The sequence below is a fragment of the Alexandromys fortis genome, unplaced genomic scaffold, assembly GCF_014885135.2.
Source record: "Alexandromys fortis isolate MF-2015 unplaced genomic scaffold, M_Fortis_MF-2015_v1.1 scaffold_72, whole genome shotgun sequence".
Taxonomy (NCBI): Eukaryota; Metazoa; Chordata; class Mammalia; order Rodentia; family Cricetidae; genus Alexandromys; species Alexandromys fortis.
In genome coordinates, this window is record NW_026067969.1 from 6,010,369 (window position 1) to 6,028,830 (window position 18,462).

At 53.1% G+C, this 18,462-nt stretch overlaps 1 protein-coding gene across 5 annotated transcripts; it reads right to left on the minus strand.

Annotated features, from left to right (window-relative positions):
- Nucleotides 1–119: 119 nt before the first annotated feature.
- Sh3glb2 (SH3 domain containing GRB2 like, endophilin B2) lies at nucleotides 120–14,938 on the minus strand. 5 transcript variants are annotated; one of them, XM_050154976.1, is made up of 12 exons: nucleotides 14,784–14,938; nucleotides 11,207–11,348; nucleotides 10,548–10,676; nucleotides 6,070–6,203; nucleotides 5,848–5,940; nucleotides 4,003–4,065; nucleotides 2,519–2,542; nucleotides 1,881–1,970; nucleotides 1,616–1,716; nucleotides 1,288–1,302; nucleotides 939–1,179; nucleotides 120–697 (listed from the first exon to the last, which is right to left on the minus strand). In XM_050154976.1, the coding sequence occupies exons 1-12, from the start codon at nucleotides 14,844–14,846 to the stop codon at nucleotides 590–592; spliced, it is 1,203 nt and encodes a 400-aa protein (XP_050010933.1). In that variant the 5' UTR covers nucleotides 14,847–14,938; the 3' UTR covers nucleotides 120–589. The 5 variants fall into 5 exon arrangements, with proteins under 5 accessions (XP_050010933.1, XP_050010932.1, XP_050010936.1 ...); XM_050154975.1 differs by having other exon boundaries at nucleotides 120–726; XM_050154979.1 differs by lacking the exon at nucleotides 4,003–4,065.
- Nucleotides 14,939–18,462: the final 3,524 nt, after the last annotated feature.

Here is an 18,462-nt window from a genome sequence, read left to right on the forward strand (position 1 = left end):
CTCTGGGAAGAAGCTTGTGCCATGGCTCCACACAATCCCTACCCAGAGAAGGGGAGACCAACAAAGTCTAACCATTACGCTTTCAGGACGGCTCATGCACACTGAGACCCTGACAAAAGTCCAGGCAGTTTGCACACAAAGGATTTATTTGCCAGAGAACAAGCAGACAGGCAGAAGTAAGAATGCCAGTTAGAAACTGAGTGAGGGCTGCAGCCACTGTACTCAGCCAGAGCTGTGAGTGAAGGCGGGGAGGGCAGCACTCCGCGCTGCTGCTCTGGCTGAGCCTGCTGGTCTCCTGCCAGACTGTCCAATCCCTGACTGTTAGCCCTGCCTGTTTGCCGCTGTCCCCCTCAACCTTCCACAGCTAGAAGGCAGATGTTCTTTTCATGCCAAGAGCATCCCAGCATATCATGGAGCTGGGAAGCCTTGAGTATGCAGGGATGCAGGTCAGAAGCAGGGCTAGCAAAGGGACCTGGAGCCATTCTGTCATGTGGGGTCCTTCCTAGCTCAATGACAGGGCCAGAATAGGGTTAGGTCCCCTATCCTAAACAGCTGTGTCACCAGCAGACAGGACCTGGAAGGGGGCTGCTTAGCTGAGAAGTTCCAAGTAGGTGACAGGGACCTTGCCCTTCTTGTTGCCTCTCTCACCAATGAGCCAGTCAGGGTCCATGCCAGGCAGGCTGTAGACAGTGATGAGCTGTGGGGAGCAGAGAGGGAACTTGTGCCCTGGAAACGGGTAGGACATCCCAAGACTAAGCAGGCGTAAAGCTGCTACATCCCTTGAGGGGTGTCCCTGTAGCGCTCTACTGAGTCATAGCAGTTAAGGGCTGCCTAAGACCATAGTCACTGACTCCCACAGCTCTTCCCCAATGTTCCTGGTCTCCAGTCTAGTAGTTCCTGTCCAGCTCTTGCCTGCCCCTTCAGAACCCCAGACCCACCTCATCAGCCAGCAGGGCCAGCTCGCTGCTGTCAGCTGCCTCATAGTCGTAGAGCACCCGGGCCTTGCGTGTCCCACTGGCCGGGGGAGCCACCTCCTCTAGACAGAGTGCTGCCTCTTCTGGAGGGGCCAAGCCAGTACCCGTGGGTACCACAGGCATGGTGGCTGCAGTAGTGGTAGGTGAGGTGCTGCTCAGGGGTGGGGAGGCGGGTTCTGTAGTGCCCACAAAGGTGCCTGGAAATCTAGAAGATGAGGGTGTCTCAGCAGGCAGTGCTAGCCTTATGGTTCCACATACTCCACAAGAGACAGCCCATTTTATACACAAGGAAGCCCTACCCCCAGTAACTTACATGGTGCCCTGGGAGCTGGCAGCACAAAGAAAGAAAAAAAAAAAAACGAAGCTGAGACCATCCCACCTGCTTGTCCCCTACTCACCTCCACAGCCCAAACACTAGAAACTGCTGAGAGCCCCTGTCCCAGGGACTCTGGTTACTGATGGTAGCCCCCTGAGGCTCACCATAAGAAGTACCCAGGTAGGGTTCTAGGCAGAGCCAACAGTCCAATCTCATGTGTCGTGGGGTTTTCTGAGCTCTGAAGAGAAGGCCCTTGGCCAGAAGCGTTGGGCCACTCACTGGGTCTAGGAGATAGGGGGCCTCAGAGACCTGAGTCCAGCCACACCTGCCTAGTTGTTTCTGCAGATCCAGCATGTGGCGGTAGCATTGTGCATAGTAGGTTGTCTGAGACTTGACGAATTCATGGAGGCAGCGAAGGTGGTTTACCTGGAAGAAAGAGGTCGGGCTTCCTCTAGCCTCTGGGCCATCCCCATCCTTTCTGCTGCCTGATCATACTCTAGGCATCAGAATGAGGATGGGACACCCAGTCTACAGGCTGGCTCTGTGGCCCGTGCTTGTAAGATTCAGGAGGACATGAATGCAGGACTCACGTGGGTGCTGCTGATCCCCTCCAGTAAGAGACGAGTCACTTCTGCCTGCCGGTCAAACTCTGTCTGGGCCACTCGAAGCTCTTGCTCAGCCTAGGTGGGGCAAGCAGTAATGAGAGCAGCCCCCATTCTGTATCCCTTCCACCAGCCTTCCCTGTGCCCTGAGGCCTCCTGGGAACATAGATGGCCTGGCATTACACCTAGAGCTGACTTCCAGAGAAGCCAGAGCCAACTTGGGATCTGTGGGTAACTTTAGTGACAGGCCTCCGCCACCAAACAGGAGGATCTATCCAGGAGATAGGACCTCATGTGCTGTAGAGTGGGATTTAGTATCGCCAACCAGTACCCCAGTGAGTGTAAGACAGAGTCCTGAGCTTCAGACACCCTCTCTACAGCAGTAGCTGTGTCTGGACCTCTACCCTTAACCTTCTAGACTTTGCCTCCCAAAGTCCCCCAGGCCCTGCCAGACAGTGCTGCACACGCCTTTAATCCCAGCATTCAGGAGGCAGAGGCAGGCAGATCTCTGAGTTCAAGTCCAGCCTGGTCTATAAGAGCTAGTTCTAGGACAGGCTCCAAAGCTACAGAGAAACCTTGTCTCCAAAAACAAGCTTTAAAACCAAAGCCCCCCAGACCCAACTCACCTTGTCTACTTCATCGTTCCAAAGCTGTGGAGACCACAACAGCACCAGTAGGCAGGGAAGGGAAGGTGGGCATCATGAGTGGAGGGGGAGGGGCAGCCAGATACCAGAGCCTGTGCCTGCCCCAGCTCCCAAGGACCCTGCACAACCCATCCCAACCCAACCAGGAGCTGAGGCTGGAACAAGGTTTGCTCTAAGGGCAGGGAAATGACACCACATCCCATCTAGCATGCTGCATGCAGGGCCAGCCAGCTGGGAAGTCTTGCTTGTACTTTTCCTACAGCCGCCCCCAACTAAGTGGGTCTTAGAGACCAAGTGTCCCCACCCCACCCTGACTCCTGCGCGGAGGCAGGACAGGACAAGTGACCCTGGGCCAGTCACTAAACCTTTCTGTCCTCCGGCAGAGAAAGGCAGCCTCGGGCCAGAGTCACACTGGGGGCCAGTGGCAAAAGAAAAAAACAGGGCAGCCTCCACCCTCCGGGATGTTTCTCCTTCAACTCGGCCCAGGGAGGGGAGCGGGATGTGTCATCCAGAGTCTAGGGAAGAAAGACACCCCCTCCCCCCATCGTGACTTAGGCGACCCAGTTTATGGCCACTTATGGAAATCTGGCCTAGGATAACACCCTGGCACATGGATGGACCGTTGAACTGGGCCCACAGAGTGCACAGCCCACAGTGGGAGCATCGTCGTCATGTGCCGTGTTGGAGGCCATCTAACAGACCTGAGCATGACCAAGAGTTGACATTTCAACGGCAGTTGCCAGCCATGGAATGATGAAGAGCACAGATCACACAGAACATGCTCAGAACACGAGCAGAGGGCCAGACGGCTGGGACAAGACGCTTTCACCCAGGGGACAGGAAGAGAGCTTGCTACAGGAGTGGAGGAACGTGGCTGGCCTAGCCCACACAAGTCACTGTGTACCATGGTGCTAACTAACCAGGCTACTGTAGCAGCCTCGCCTGTCTCCCTCCCTCCATCTTGCCTCCATCCTGCTCCTCCAGCTGGCCTTCCCCCTGCTTTCTAGCCATCTAGCTTGTGAGCTACAGTGGAACTAAGGCAAACAGTTGTCTAGTAGTCTGAGACAGGAAGTCAGCCCAGGCAGCCTCCTCCCTAACCCCAGTGTCCACCTGGAGCAATGAGGAGGTTGGGGCAGTGTTCCCTTGTAGGAGAGAGCATAGAATGCAAAGTCCCTTGGGTTCCCTAGAGGTGGTATAGTGTGCTGTCCTAAGGACATGGAGTGGTTCCCTGCAGCTGGACAAGACTGCATAGGATCCCACCTTGCATAGGGAGAAACCAGCTCAGCCTGCCTGCTGGGCCAGAGACGGGGCAGATGGAGTTGTAACTTCCCTGTTGTGAGTTGTTCTTAGCCTCTCAGGGCAACCTGCCACATGAGCAGGGCCCTTTGCCTCACCTGCTGGCTTCTTGTGGAACTGTGGGCAGAGGAGGCCAGGGTGGGGCAGGGCATGATGGGAAGGGTGCTTACCGCAGAGGCGCTGGCCGAGAGAATGTAATTACGAGGTCTAGTCTCCTGAAAGTCAGGCACCGTCTGGCGGGGAACAGAGTTCACGGGGGAGGGGGGGTCACCCTGGGCCAGGACCAGTGTTGAGGCCAGGAGGTAGCCCCGGAGTCTCCTATATAAGGAGACACAAGAAACCCTGGCCCCAGGGACAGACAGGAGGACACAGATAACAACATAGACCCTCTGTGTCCACTCCAACCATCTGGAAAGGAGACGGGCTTAGGGGCTCAATGGGTCCAACACGAAGACCCAGTGGACAGATGTGCTGAGGGCCCAAGTGAACCACAGGCTGGGCCTGCCCTTCTTTTGGGTCTCAGGCTCACAAGGAAGCCCCCCGGATCCACAGCCCTCCCCAGCACAGCTTTCTCCAGCTCAGAATTTCACCACACTGTCTCTGCCTCTTCCCTTGAGGTCAGACCCCTCCCAACAAGAGTAGATGGATGGATGCATGGATGGACAGAGTGACAGGATTTGACATTTGCAAGAAGCTGCCTCATAGGCCTTGATGCCTGCATCCCCACAAAGCAGAGACTGCATGGAGGCCAGCCGATTGCAAAAGCCTAAGGGCATGGCCTGGGCTGGCCACAACACCTGGGCCTTTGGACAGGATGGGTGGACCAGAAGCAGCACAGCACATGGGACAGGTATACTCACATCTCCCTCACACTGAGCCAAGTTACCCAAAGCAGAACGGAAAGGAACAAAAACAGAGAGTTAGTTAAGTCCACAGCAAGCGAAAGCAGGCATAGCCAGCCCGGCGCGAGGTGAGCAGAGAAGGACTGGAAGGCCACTCACAAGCCACCCTCAGGAGTCCTGGGCAGCACGTGTGCCCAAGAGAGAGCTGCTGAGCTTGAGCCCCTAGGGACACTGCTCCTGCCTCACTTGACTCACAGGCCCAAGGCTCTCTGGGCCCCAAGGGGAGAAGCAATCATTCTGCGGTGGTGGACTAGGAAAAGACAGAAGTAACAAGAAGTGGGGCTGTTCTGCCCAGGTGATTGCCAAAGTAATCCCAATGGCCACAGGCCATTCCCTGCACACTTGGTTGACTTAGGACCTTGCTGTGGCTCTTGCTGGAGGCAGTGTAGGCCCCAGCGGTCACACTGTACATCGTACTGTAGGGAGAACATGATGCAGGAGAATTATGGGAAGTGGAGATCTACCAGCTGAGCATTGGAGAAACAAAGAGGAGATTCCTAACAAGCCCTGGGCCTAGGAGTTTCTCAGAACCTGAGGTGGCTGTTAACACCCTTACACCCCTGAGCAGCCCACATGCCGAGCCAATGCTCAGCCCTCTTGACCTAGCCCTGTTGAATCAGCTCAGCCTATCCTGACCTGGCAGAGCAGGCCCCAGTGGGCTGTGGGGTGAGGGAGCTCCTCGGACAGTCCCTGCATGGGGTTGGGATGGCCGGCTCTAGTGCTGTCCACAGCCTCCAGCCTAGGGCAGCCTATGCATAAGACACGTGCTCACGTTCAGGCAGCAGGTGCAGAGTTAACAGGGGAGCCATGCCCAGACAGGGCCAGGCTGAGCATCCACAGAGGCAGGAGAGGCATGCAAGAATTCCATCCAACACCTAAGAGACTTGCAGGATGCCCTGCCCAGTGAACGGCACCGTGAGCCTGCCTATCTCATAATTGTCTGCCCCGGAGCCACCAGGATTCCCTGGGGTGGGGACAGAAACCATGACCTGACCAGTGAGCAGTCTAGCCCCAGCCAGGGAGGAAGAGCATGCCAAACACAGGTCCCTTGCGTGCCCCATCTCTGGACTCCCAGTAGAGCTTGGGGGCATGGGGAGAGGCAGGGGCACTTACCGTGGCCTTGGCTTCTGCCGCCTTGGCCTTCTTCAGCCGTGCTTTGCAGGCATCCAGGTCAAGGCGCCGGTTCTGCAGGAGTCGCCTCTCCTTCTGCAGGGTGGGTGATAGGAGAGTGAGCAGCCCAGACCTGGCCAAAGAGCCCTGGGCAACAGGAGCCACCTCGGGAGAGATTCGGTTCCCTGGGCACAGAGCTCAGAGGAGGGGTCCCAGTCTCCTCACCGAAATCGTTTTCCAGTCCCCTTCCAGAAAGTTGCGCAAGGGTGTGAGGAAGCTGAGGGAGGCAGTGTGAATGAAATCCCGTTCTGCTGCTCCCAGGCGCTTTTCAGCTTCTGACACCTTGATTAGGGTCTTCCCTAGGAAGACAGAGTTGGAGGGTGAGGGAAGGCAAGCCTCAAGTCCTCCTCCCCCCGGGAGGTCTGCCAGGCAAGTGAAGGAAGGCACTATGGCCCTAAAAAGATGGACAGGGCTCCTGGGGCCTAGCAGACAGCGGATGAGGCCTAGTGTCTCAAGAGCAAACAAGATTGGGGAGTTCCAGAAAGAGAAAAAGGAGTTTGACAAATCCCCCCCAGAAGTCAAGGACGTCAACTTCCAAAGTCTGGAAATGGATCAAAGACACAAAAACCAATGGTGAAACACTGGAAGACAGCCACTGGACCCTAGTACGAACAATGGGGGTACTATCCTGGAGACGTGCCGTCTCCTCCTGGCTGGCGGCTCTCCACTCGGGAGACAGGGCCACCCCCACTGCAGCTGCTGGGTGAGTGGAGAAGAAAGAGGATCCTAGGGGACACTCCCGACAGCAGCATCCACTGGCCAAAGCCAGAAGCAGCCAGCCTGCAGCCGGAGGCCTGCTGGGAAGAGCGGGTACCCCTGCCAGAATCTAGCGTGATCTAGAGAAGTCCCAGCAAGCACACCTGTGGCACGTCTGAGACAGGCTGAAGAGTGCACCAGCATGTCCCACCCTGGGCTGAACAGAAGCCGTGTACCTACAAGGCAAAAGCTGGCTAGACCTATAAACTGCTCGACCTTGAGGCGAGTGTCCAAACTCACATACACACTTACCAATAAAGTTTCAGTGGCTGGAGATTTGAAAAACTACCACTGACCAATATTGGCTGACATGTACTGACCCCACGATAGCTCCTTGGGAGCTAGCTTGAAAGAGTAAGCTAGGAACGGTGGGCACTCTCGTCTGCTGGGACACTGGGACTGGAAGGTCCAGAAGCAGAGGCCACTCTGAGCAAATTAGTAAGACATGGTTTCAAAAAAAAAAAGGGGAGATAGGGATCTGGGATGTAGCTTGATGGTAAATTACTTGCTGAGACACACAGGCTCAGGGTTATCCTCAGTACTGACCAAATATATATTTATGTAAAATAGAAAATACCTATAATATAAAAGGAGCCATATAAGACAAGAAAAATTACCCAAGACCTAAATGAAAAATAATCTAACACATCAATAATTACCTTCAATGTATATATATTAAGCACTCTAATGAAAAGGCAATGACTATTGTCTATACTGAATGTCATTGATTAGACCTATGCTTGCGATTTTATGATATAAAAACAGGTTGAGAAGAAAAGGGCACAGGCAGCTACTATGCCAGTGCAGGTGTCGGCGCTAAGGAGCCGTACAGTCACCAGACAATGAGCTTTCAGGAAAGAAGTCTCACTAGAGACAATGAACAGCATCTTAATTTTAGCTTCTGGGATGGAGTGGTGCTCTGCTGGCCAGGCAGATAACAACATAGACCCTCTGTGTCCAGGCAGAGCATCCGGATGACTGCAGTGGCATCGAGCAGAGACAACAGAGTCAGCCCAGGGCTGGGGCGTCACTCGGGGACTGCTGAACAAGCATGGGACCTGAATTCAGATCCCAGCACTCACATAAAAGTCATGCCGCGGCACTGCGTCTATAACCTTTGCCACAGATGGCAGCGGGGCAGGTGCATCAGCACCGGCTACCACAATAGGTTCAGCGAGAGGGCAGGGGAGGACAACGTCCAAAGCTGACTTCTGGCCTACACACGCGCACGGACTCACACACACACACACACACACACACACACACACACACACACACACACCCCAATCCATCAGAAAGATAAACATATGCACCTAACGTGGCTCTAAAATACACACACCAAACACTGGCAAACCATAGAGAGAGACAGTGAAAAAACAGCTGGAAAATTCCATGCTCTTTCTCAATAAGCAGGGAGAGACAGGCAGCAAGAACACACAATGACACCATCAAGAGCCAGCCTTCCTGAACAGTGCTGGGCCGAGCAACACATGACCTGCCCCAATGACCCTTTTCACAGAGGCTGCCTAAGACTATAGGGAAACACAAATTGTGTTCTGATTCACAACACTAGCAAAATTAGTTATGAAGTAGCGACAAATATAATGTTATGGTTGGGGTCACCACAGCATGAGGAGCTAGGAGGGCTGGGAACCACTGCTCTAGGCCATGAGAAAGCCAGGACCTTTAAAATCCAGACAGCTCAAGCTCAAGCTCCCTGCTAGCAGGGTATTAAAAAGCCACTTGGGGAAAACACTTTGGCAATTTCTTTCTCTTTGCCACCATACCAGGCTTATGTGGTGCTGGAGATCGAGCCACAGACCTCATCAACTAACTGAGCTAGATCCCCAGCCCAGCAGTTTCCCAGCAGGTTAAATATGGAGCAGGAGCAATGGAAGACAGACCACAAAACACGTTATTGGTAGCCTGAGCTGGATCCAGGACTGGCTATATAAAGGGGAGACTTTTGGGTCCGAGGTGGAGGGATTTTTTGTTTAAATTGATCTGTGGAGATACTTTTTCAACTCTAAATTCAATGGTGTACATAATAGAAACCAGGTATATTTTATGGCACATAAGGTATATTTGAATAAAATTCAGAAGGGAAGAAGAGAGAATAAGGATGTGTGCAAGACAATGGCTAAGTACGAGCTGGAGAAATGGTTCAGCAGTTAAGATCACTGGATGCTCTTCTGGAGGACCACTGGTTCCCCAGTGTGCAATTCCCAGCACAATGTCAGGAAGTTCACACCACCTGTAGAGCAGGGCGGTGGTGGCGCACGCCTTTAATACCAGCACTCGGGGAGGCAGAGGCAAGCGGATCTCTGTGAGTTCGAGACCAGCCTGGTCTACAAGAGCTAGTTCCAGGACAGGCTCCAAAACCACAGTGAAACCCTGTCTCGGAAAAAAAAAAAAAAAAAACAAAACAAAACACCACCTGTAACTCCAGCTCCAGGGATCTGGTGCCTTCTTCTGGCACACAGGCAGCTCAATGCACGTATGTAAAACACACACACATTACAATAAATAAATCTTTTCTTGTATGTATGTATGTATGTATGTATGTATGTATGTATGTATGTATGTATTTTAGTTTCTCTGTAGCTTTGGAGCCTGTCCTGGAACTAACTCTTGTAGACCAGGCTGGTCTCGAACTCACAGAGATCCGCCTGCCTCTGCCTCCTGAGTGCTGGGATTAAAGGTGTGAGCCACCACAGCCTGGCAAATAAATCTTTTGTAAAAGTTAGGTTTACTCAGTCAGCCAAGTGCACTGTTCACAAACATGACCTGAGCTCGGTACCCAGAACACACATGTGGTGACACATGACTGGAATCTCAGTGTTCAGGAAGTAGAGACATGGTGAACTCAGAGGCTTGCTGGACATTGGCCTAGCCTAACCAGTGAGCAAGCTCCTAGTGCACCTTGTCTCATAAAAGATGGTGAAAAATGCCTAAGGTTGGACCTTTGCCCCCCCCCCCCACGTATGTGCACTGCACACACATGACCTAGGGCTGGGATATGGATCAGTGGAAGAGTGCTTGCCAACCAGTCACAGGACCCCAGGTTCCAACTCCAGCACCACAGAAACAACACATACACACCACATACACACATATACCCATAACACACACTTCACAGATACACCACACACACACCACATACACACATTCCTCACACCACACACTCATATATACACTCCACATACTATACACATACCACGTACACACATACATACTCATACCACACACACATATACCCATACATACACACTTCACAGATACACCACACACACACAATACACATACCACACTGCATTTACATATTCATCACACATATATACTTATACCAGACACACTCATATACAAACTCTACAGACACACCACACCACACACACTCCACATATTATACACATACCACACCACACACACCCAACCCACACATGCCACGTACACACATACATACATACTCATATCACACACACATATACCCATACATACACACTTCACAGATACACCACACACACATATACACACTCTACAGACACACCACACCACATACACACTCCACATACTATACACATACTACACATGTGCGCACGCACAAAAACACACACCCCTAAACTGGCTAAGGGAGGGTCTGTTCCTTTATTCTCATCTTATAACTCAGATTATCTCTGTAATTTTTAAACAGGAGGGAGCTGACCTGACGGCTACACCTCCAATCCCAGCATTCAGGGGACAAAGCCTCATTTGATTTTAAGGCCTACCTTAAATAGAGAACTTAGTCAGAAATAAAATTTAAAAAAAAGAGGGAGAAGGGAGGCAGGAAGAAGGAGCTTAGGGAGCTAGAGACAATGCCCCTCACCCTAGCTCTGTGGTCTCCTCACCATAGGGGGTGTCGGGCCCCAACTCGCTGGCTGCTTCTGCCATGTACTGAGCCAGCAGCTCCCCATTGGTGACCCTTGAGGGCACCTTTCTGTCCAGCTTCTCATACAGGAACTCTTCCACTCGGGCACCTGTAGGGAGACAACAGCCAAAACCACAGGGCTCTCGGGGCTAAGCCACCGTGAGAGAGCAAACCCTGACCACCCCCAGACAGCATCCATACTGAAGGCTTGCAGACACATCTCATACCCACACCCACCCTGTGAGACCCGAGAGAACAAGGCTCGGAGACGTGACACCACTGTCCCACAGCACTGAGTCAACACCTCCCATGTCTCCCCAACTTAAATAGCGTTTACAATGTGTGACACGCTTGCACCGTGCCCTGGCCTGGGTCCTGGGCCTCTGTGGACACTTCAGAGACACTGCAGGTTTACAGGTGACATGCAAACTGCCCCCTTCTGCTCATGCAGTCAGCACGCTGTATGACTTTGGCCAGGCCCTTGCCCCGTGGCTGGCTGCGAGCCTAAGCTGACATCTGTAGTTTGCGAGTCCCTCCCCACATGTGTTTCAGTTCAGGCTTCGGCTCCTGTGCGTTTTGGAGCCCCGCACCCACAGCCCTGCGTTGGCCCGGGTGCCCTCCTGCCCCACATCCACTCACTGGGGTTGGGTTGCAGCAGCACCTCAGTCTGCCTCAGGATCCGCTCTGTCCAGTTCTTGGTGCTGTCTGCCCGAGCCAGGAGGTTTTCAAAGTGAGCATCAAGCTCGGTCTTCTCCGCCTGGCCGAATTTCTCCTCTGTGAACTGGGAAGGAAGCGGCAGAGGAGGTCCCAGGGTCAAGCCTTTGGAGGGTGGCCTATTGCACCCCACCCTGGGGCTTGGTTGCTTCTTTCTAGGATGAGGGGGTTGGGTGAGTCAGAACCATGGCTCCTAGAAGCCCCATAGTTCCCCAGTCCCTCTCTCCACAGAAGCATGTATGCTCCTAGTGAGATGAGCCCTGAGGAGGTGGCCACCAGGGCTGAGGGACAGAACTTGGTAGCAAGTTGTTAGGGAACAGATGAGGCCCAGAGGAGCCTCCATGGGACTCCAGCAAGAATTCAGGTTCAGGAATGAAAGGGACCCTATCCATATCTGTTCTACTCCTGATGAGCTATGCGACACTGGGGAAAGGGCTTTGCCTCTCTGGGCCTCAGAGTCCCCTGGAAACAGATAGTAAGAATGTTTCTCACAGACCACACAGGGTAAAATGGGAAGATGTGAGTTAGACACGAGAGGGCTGGCAACCGAGCCCGTGCCCAGCGTGAAGTGCCCACGCTACTGCTGCTGGAGCTGACGGGCAGTATGTCTAAGGACCAAGTGTGGGAGGGAGGGAGGCTGGCCAAATGTTTGGCTTCTGGGTGTGGTAAACAGAGAACATTGCCAGCCCATTGGAGCCAGCTGCTGGGTGTACCCAGAACCCGGGAGGTCACATGGGTCCCCAGTCAGAGCTGGCTGGAGTCATGAGGACTACCTAGGAATACTCAGAAACTGGTCCAAGTCCTCACCAGGTAATCTAGAAAAGCCCAGGAACAGATGTCCCCAAGCACAAGCCTTTTCCAGCCAGGTGACCAGGTTTGCCCAAGGGCATCACCAACAGCAAAAGGTGAAATCTGCTCCAGGTATAAGATAAGGAATAAGGACTGAGGCCGCGTCCTGGGGCACTCAGGCTCCCCTGCAATGTCAGAGCCGCTGAGGCCAAGCAAAAGGCTGTGCTGCAGTCAGGGTCTAGGGGGCTGGAGCCCTGCGGAGCCACTGCCTCTGATGAATCATCAGGCTGAGCCAAGGAGCCACCAGGTCTCACTGCAGCCATCAATTATGCAGCAGGCCTCGGGCTTCTCCCTTAAAGCCTCCTCCTCAGCTGCCCTGTCCAGCTCAGCATCTCCCCGGGCCTCAGTTTCTCCCTGGAAAATGGCGAAAACCCATATCACAGAATATCTGGCCAGCATAAAGGAACAGTTTTCTTTTTAGAAACACTGGGTATGGAACCTGAGGCCTCTAATACCCTACCAGCCCCAGGGCAGTATTAGCTGGGTTATCACTTGGGAAGTCTCCCCGTGGTGTCACTGGGGGCGTGGGGATGCTGCCAAACATACGGATTCCCATGCTTATTGGGCTTTCGCGAGCCCCAGGCATCCTCCCTTGGCCATTGCTACCAGCCTGTTTGGATGAGGGCAAAGCCCCTGTAGGAGCTTGGACTGTGATTACTGGGAGGAGTCTCAGCAGAGCGGCTGCCCACACCACCCACAGGCACTTATCATACTATTCTAACGTGCTGCACGAGGCAGGCTTCCCTCCCCTCACCTCACTGCCCTGATGGGGCCGCTCTGCCACCTCCACCTGCTTCAGAGACTCTGGCTGATGTCTGGGGCCCTTGGCGAGGGACACCACCCCAAAAATCACTCTTGTAGAAGAAATCCTGCCCCCAGGTTTCAAGCTGGGGAGGCCTTGCTCCCTTTGGGATAGGGGTGGGGTGAGTCCCTCAACACTGTCCTTGGGCCACACAGGGCACGTGTGCTTACTCAGCACGGCCCGGTGCCTTGCACAGTAACACTGACCTATAGGAGCTGTGTACACACTGGTAATTAAGAATAGCTCCGTCTTTCCTGACGACTCCCATGGCAGACGCCTCTCTGCCTCTCTAGGTCACACTGCTGGCACCTTCCTCCTCTGCTACCTAGTCCCTTTCCAACGGAGGGGAAGGGGATCACGCCTGAACCAGTCCAAGGCAGTTCCCAGCAAGCCGGCATCAGCAGGAGGGTGGGTGTGTGGAGCTCAGAAAGCCTCTATTTATAACACGCTCAGCTCCCTCCTCCACCCCAGCCTGGGCCTGGGCACTTGGCTCCAGCCCAAGAGTGAGTGAGTGACCCTGTGGGCCTGCCCCCATCAGTGAGGCCAGGAAGCCCAAGCCACCACTACCCCCAGCCCTTTCTGTGGGCCTGGCCAGGTCAGGTGGCAGGACCCAGCAGATCAGGTTCTTTCCAGATGTGTGAGATAGTGCGGTTGCCATGCCAACGCTGGGACAGGCTTTTCCCCCTCCTGCAGAGGCTGGGGTTCTGAGGGTCTAGCATCCTCTCCGGTACTGGGGTTGCCCACCAAGCTTGGAACCGAGAACCAGAATGGCAATCCTCACTGGGACACTAAGTCTCACGGGAACCCAGTGCTTTCTAGTAAACATGGCCACATGGGCCCCTGAGGGGAAGGAGGGGCTGTACCCAGAAGAGTCAACAAGTACCACAAGGGCAGCATACAGAACCTGTTCCTGGTGTACAGAGATGGACCAACCCTGGGGCACAGGAGTCCCAGATACCCACAACCACCCTTGAAGCAGACAGGGCCTCCAACACGAGCCTTCCACCTGCTTTACAGAAAGGCACGGTAAGGCTGAGGTGATCGTGCAAGGTCGGACGCTCCACAGGTGCAGTTTAACCGTGGCAACTGCAGTTACAGCCATCCCATCTCTCAGACTGAGAAACAGAGGCCCAGTGAGGTGAAGTCCCCGCTCCCAAGGTCACAAGAGAAGGATTTACATCCACATCTGACTCTAGCCCTTCGCTGTGACATCAATTCCCCTAAGTTTCTCATTTCTAATCCCATATGTTTTGGACTTGTTCCAATATCAGCATTACCGGCCTGAACAGAACCCAAAGAGGGCACCCAGCCAGATCCTAGCCTTCTCGCCATCCTTCAGGCCTGGGAAGCAAAAGGAAACAGGCCTCCTGCAGAACAGAAAGGAAATTACTCCTGGCTTCCGGCCTGATTATCCAAGCGTGTCAAAGGGGCTGAGTAGCACCAAGCTGTCCATTGTACGGGTATGGAGACTGAGGTCCGCAGAAGGGATTGGGACATTTTTGTGTAGCCCAGGACCTCCCAACCAGGAATCGCTGGGCTAGGACAGGGAAGTAGGAACCACCCAGTGGTCATTCATCTCCCGAACTGTGCAGGAGCCAGGGCAGTGGGCAAACCTGTCAGTGTAAACCGGCACTGCTGGGCGCCCAGCAACCCAGGCCCCAACCCCGGGCCATCAAGGAGCTGCAGCTGACCCCGCTGGGAGCTCCCCTGGGCAGCTCGGGGACAGGGGAGCAGGGGCCCGAACTGTCCCCAGCACGCACCGCCGCAGCAGCAGGGAAGGGGATCCTGCTGCAGGGTGCTTGGACGCGCTCCACATCCGGGACCTGCGAGCGGCATCGCGCCAGGCCTCACCTGTACCGCCCGGGTGAAGAAGATGCCCGCGTCCGACGCCAGCTTCTTCATGTTGAAGTCCATGGCGCGCCCGTACGCGGGACCGCCGCGCTGGCCCCAGCGCTGCCGGCAGCCCCCCGCCCCGCCTCTCGCACCCTGCCCGCACCCCGCCCACCTGCTGCCAGCGCCCGCCCTCTGCGCGCGCGCGGAAGGAGGCCAGTCGAGCGCGGGGCGGGGCCGGACAGATCAGGGCGGGGCCAGGGGCGGGGCTTTGCTGGTAGCGCTGCTGCCTCCTGCCGGCCGCTCGCTCTAATGGACATTTTACTAAAGCAGAAGCTCACCATTGCTAATACTTTGTGCAAACTTTTGTTTTTGAAATTCTGGAGATTTGTTTGAAACAGGGTCCCTCTAGGCCCCGACCAGCCTACAACTTCTTATGTAGATCAGGCTGCCTCCGGCTCACAGAAACTGACAAAGATCCACCTGCCTGCATGGCAGTGGTGGCACAGCCCTCAGGAGGCAGAGGCAGGCAGATCTTGGTGAGTTCAAGGCCAGCCTGGTCTACAGAGCGAGTTCCAGAACATCCAGGGCTACACAGAGAAAACCTGTCTGGAAAAACAAAACAAAACAAGAACAAAGATCACTGATTAAAGGCATGCGCCACCACTTCTGCCCAATTTGCTTTTGTTTCCTGTTTAATTTTTTTATGTGTGTGGTTGTATGTTTGTATCAGTGTCTGTGTGTACATTTACACATAAGACATGTACATACAGCAGAGGATAGCCTCAGGCGTTGGTCTGGCCCACAGCGTGACAAGGATTCTCTGCCTCATTTCTCACTAGCCATAGAAGCACAGGAACTGCGATCCTGGATTTGACATGGCTTCCTTTACCTGGGTTCTCAAGGCTATGCGGTAAGTTCTTTACCAATGGAGTCATTTTCCCTGTTTTTTTTGCTTTGAAATTTTGTGTATTGTGTGTGTGATAGGGGGACACAAGAAAGCTGTAGCACATGTGTGGAGGTCAGAAAACAACTTTACTTTTACAAAGGTTCCTTGATCTTCGAGGCCACACTCTGGTAACTCCACCACCTGCTGAGCTACCTCTCCGACTCTGGCTATTTTGTTTGTTAATTTAAACAATTTCTTTATGTGTGTGGTTATTTTGTCTGCATGTGGCTATGTACCCTGTGTGCATCGCCCAGAGAGGCCAGAAGAAGGTGATGGATCCCTGGAGAGCCGCCAAGTGGGTGCTGGAGATGAGTGGTGCTGGGAAGTCAGGACCTCTGAAGAACAGCCAGGGCTCTTAACTGCTGAGCCATCTCTCCAGTCCCACTCTCCTTCTAAGACGGTTGCTGTTGTTGTTGTGTATGTGGGAACATATGTCACATGTGTATGAGCACCCATGGAGACCAAAAGAAGGTGTCAGACCTCCTGAAGCTGGAATGAGAGTCAGTTGGGCAGACTCGTATGGAAGCTGAGAACCAAACCCTGGTCCTATGGAAGAGCAGCAGCTGCTCTCACGCTGAGACACTCCTCCCGTCTGGGTTTTTGTTGTTGTTCTTTTTTTTATTGGTTTATGTTTTGCTTTTATTTGTTTTTGTTTTGTTTTGTTTTTTTTTCATTCAAGATCTCGTGCAGCCCAGGCTGGTCTCAGGTTTACTCAACAGTGGGAGATGGCTGTAGGTCTCAGGGTTGCCACTTCCAGCTGCAGACAGTGTGTGCTGTGGGCACAGAAGGACGGGAGGGAGGATGGATGTTTACTCAGTGGGATGATGAAATTGGCCTCATTTGTCACCGCCTCCCTCATCGCCGAGTTTCTGCCTACAGTGAGAACATTCCGGATCCACCTCTTTAGGGGACTGATCTATTTATTTACTTTTGTTTTTTTTGACACAGGGATTCCCCTGTGTAGTCCTGGCTATCACTCTGCAGACCAGGCTGGCCTCGAATTCACAGAGGCCTGGCAAGAGGTGGGGTCTTGATTAAAATATGCAAAATTGCAGGATGGTGGCGGTGCCATCAACACCTTGTCGATTGGTTGTTGTCACCGTGCCATGGACCCCTATTGACAGATAAGCCGTTGTCCCTGCTGGTTCCCATGTCCCCTTGTTCCACTGCTGCTCCTATTTCATCACTCTTTCTCTGTATTTGAACTCTGTCTCTAGTTTGGTGAGACCTGTGGCTTGGGAAATGGGGCTTGGTATCCGTTTCTAGTTGTTCTTGTTCCTAATTCAAAGCTTCGTCATTTTAAAAAGCGTTAATTTTTACTAGTTTTTTTTGTTGTTGTTGTTTGTTTGTTTGTTTTTGGTTTTTCGAGACAGGGTTTCTCTGTGGCTTTGGTTCCTGTCCTGGAACTAGCTCTGTAGACCAGGCTGGTCTCAAACTCACAGAGATCTGCCTGCCTCTGCCTCCCGAGTGCTGGGATTAAAGGCGTGCGCCACCATTGCCTGGCAATTTTTACTAGTTTTTATTATTCTTTTATGTTTATAGGTGTTTTGCCTGCATATATGTCTGTGTATTATGTGTGCAATTCCTGAGGTGGCCAGATTGGGTATCTGATTCCCTGGAGCTGGAGTCCAGATCATTGTGAGCTGAAAGATGAAGGAGCTGGAAACCAAACCTATCTATGATGTTTGAAAAAGTGCTGTTGAAATAAGAGCGGTGGGGCTGGTCCCCAACATCCCAGCCGCCTGGCTAGCTTATGCCCGAAATAACAACACACAAACTGTATTCATTTAAAGACTGCTTGGCCCATTTCTATCTAGCCTCTTCTAGGCTAATTCTCACATATTAATTTAGTCCATTTCTAATAATGTGTGTAAGCACCCCACGGTGCGCTTACCGGGAAGATTCTAGCCTAAGTCCATCCTGAGTCTGAGCTTCATGGCATGTGTCTCAGAGAGCAGAGCTATCGGGAGAGCGGAGCATGGCGTCTCTGCTCCAGAGAAGAGCTGCTGAGTCTACCCGGGAGAGCTGAGCATGGTGTCTCTGCTCCAGAGAGCAGAGCTGTCGGGTCTCTCTGGGAGCAGAGCAGAGTCTGACCTCACTTCCTCTTCCTCCCAGAATTCTCTTCTGTTTACTCCACCCACCTATGTTCTAACCAATAAAATGGGCCAAGCCAGTTTCTTTACTAGCCAATGACCTTCCTCCATCAAAGTGCCAAGTGCTTTTTGCTACTGATCCATCTCTCCAACCCCTCCTTCTGTCCTTCCTTCTTCTTTTCTTTTTTCCTATTTTTTGGAGGGTCTTACTATGTATCTCTAACTGCCCTGTAACTAGCTTTGTAGACCAAGTGGGACTTGAATTCACAGAGATTCTCCTGCCTCTGACTTCCCAATGCTGGGATTAAAGGTGTGTGCACCAAATCCAGCAAAGCTGATCTCTCACCCAGAACTGTTCCTCAGATGGTGCCTTCTGGCTTTGTCCATCTGTCTGTGCAGGGGTGAACCTGTTCTATAAGAGCTAGTTCCAGGACAGGCTCCAAAACCACAGAGAAACCCTGTTTTGCCCCCCCCCCCCAAAGAAAGCAGACACCCTGGCAGCCACTGTGTACAGGAAACTTTTTTTTTTAAATATTTATTTATTATGTATACAATGTTCTGTCTGTGTGATGCCTGCAGGCCAGAAGAGGGCACCAGACCTCATTACAGATGGTTGTGAGCCACCATGTGGTTGCTGGGAATTGAACTCAGGACCTTT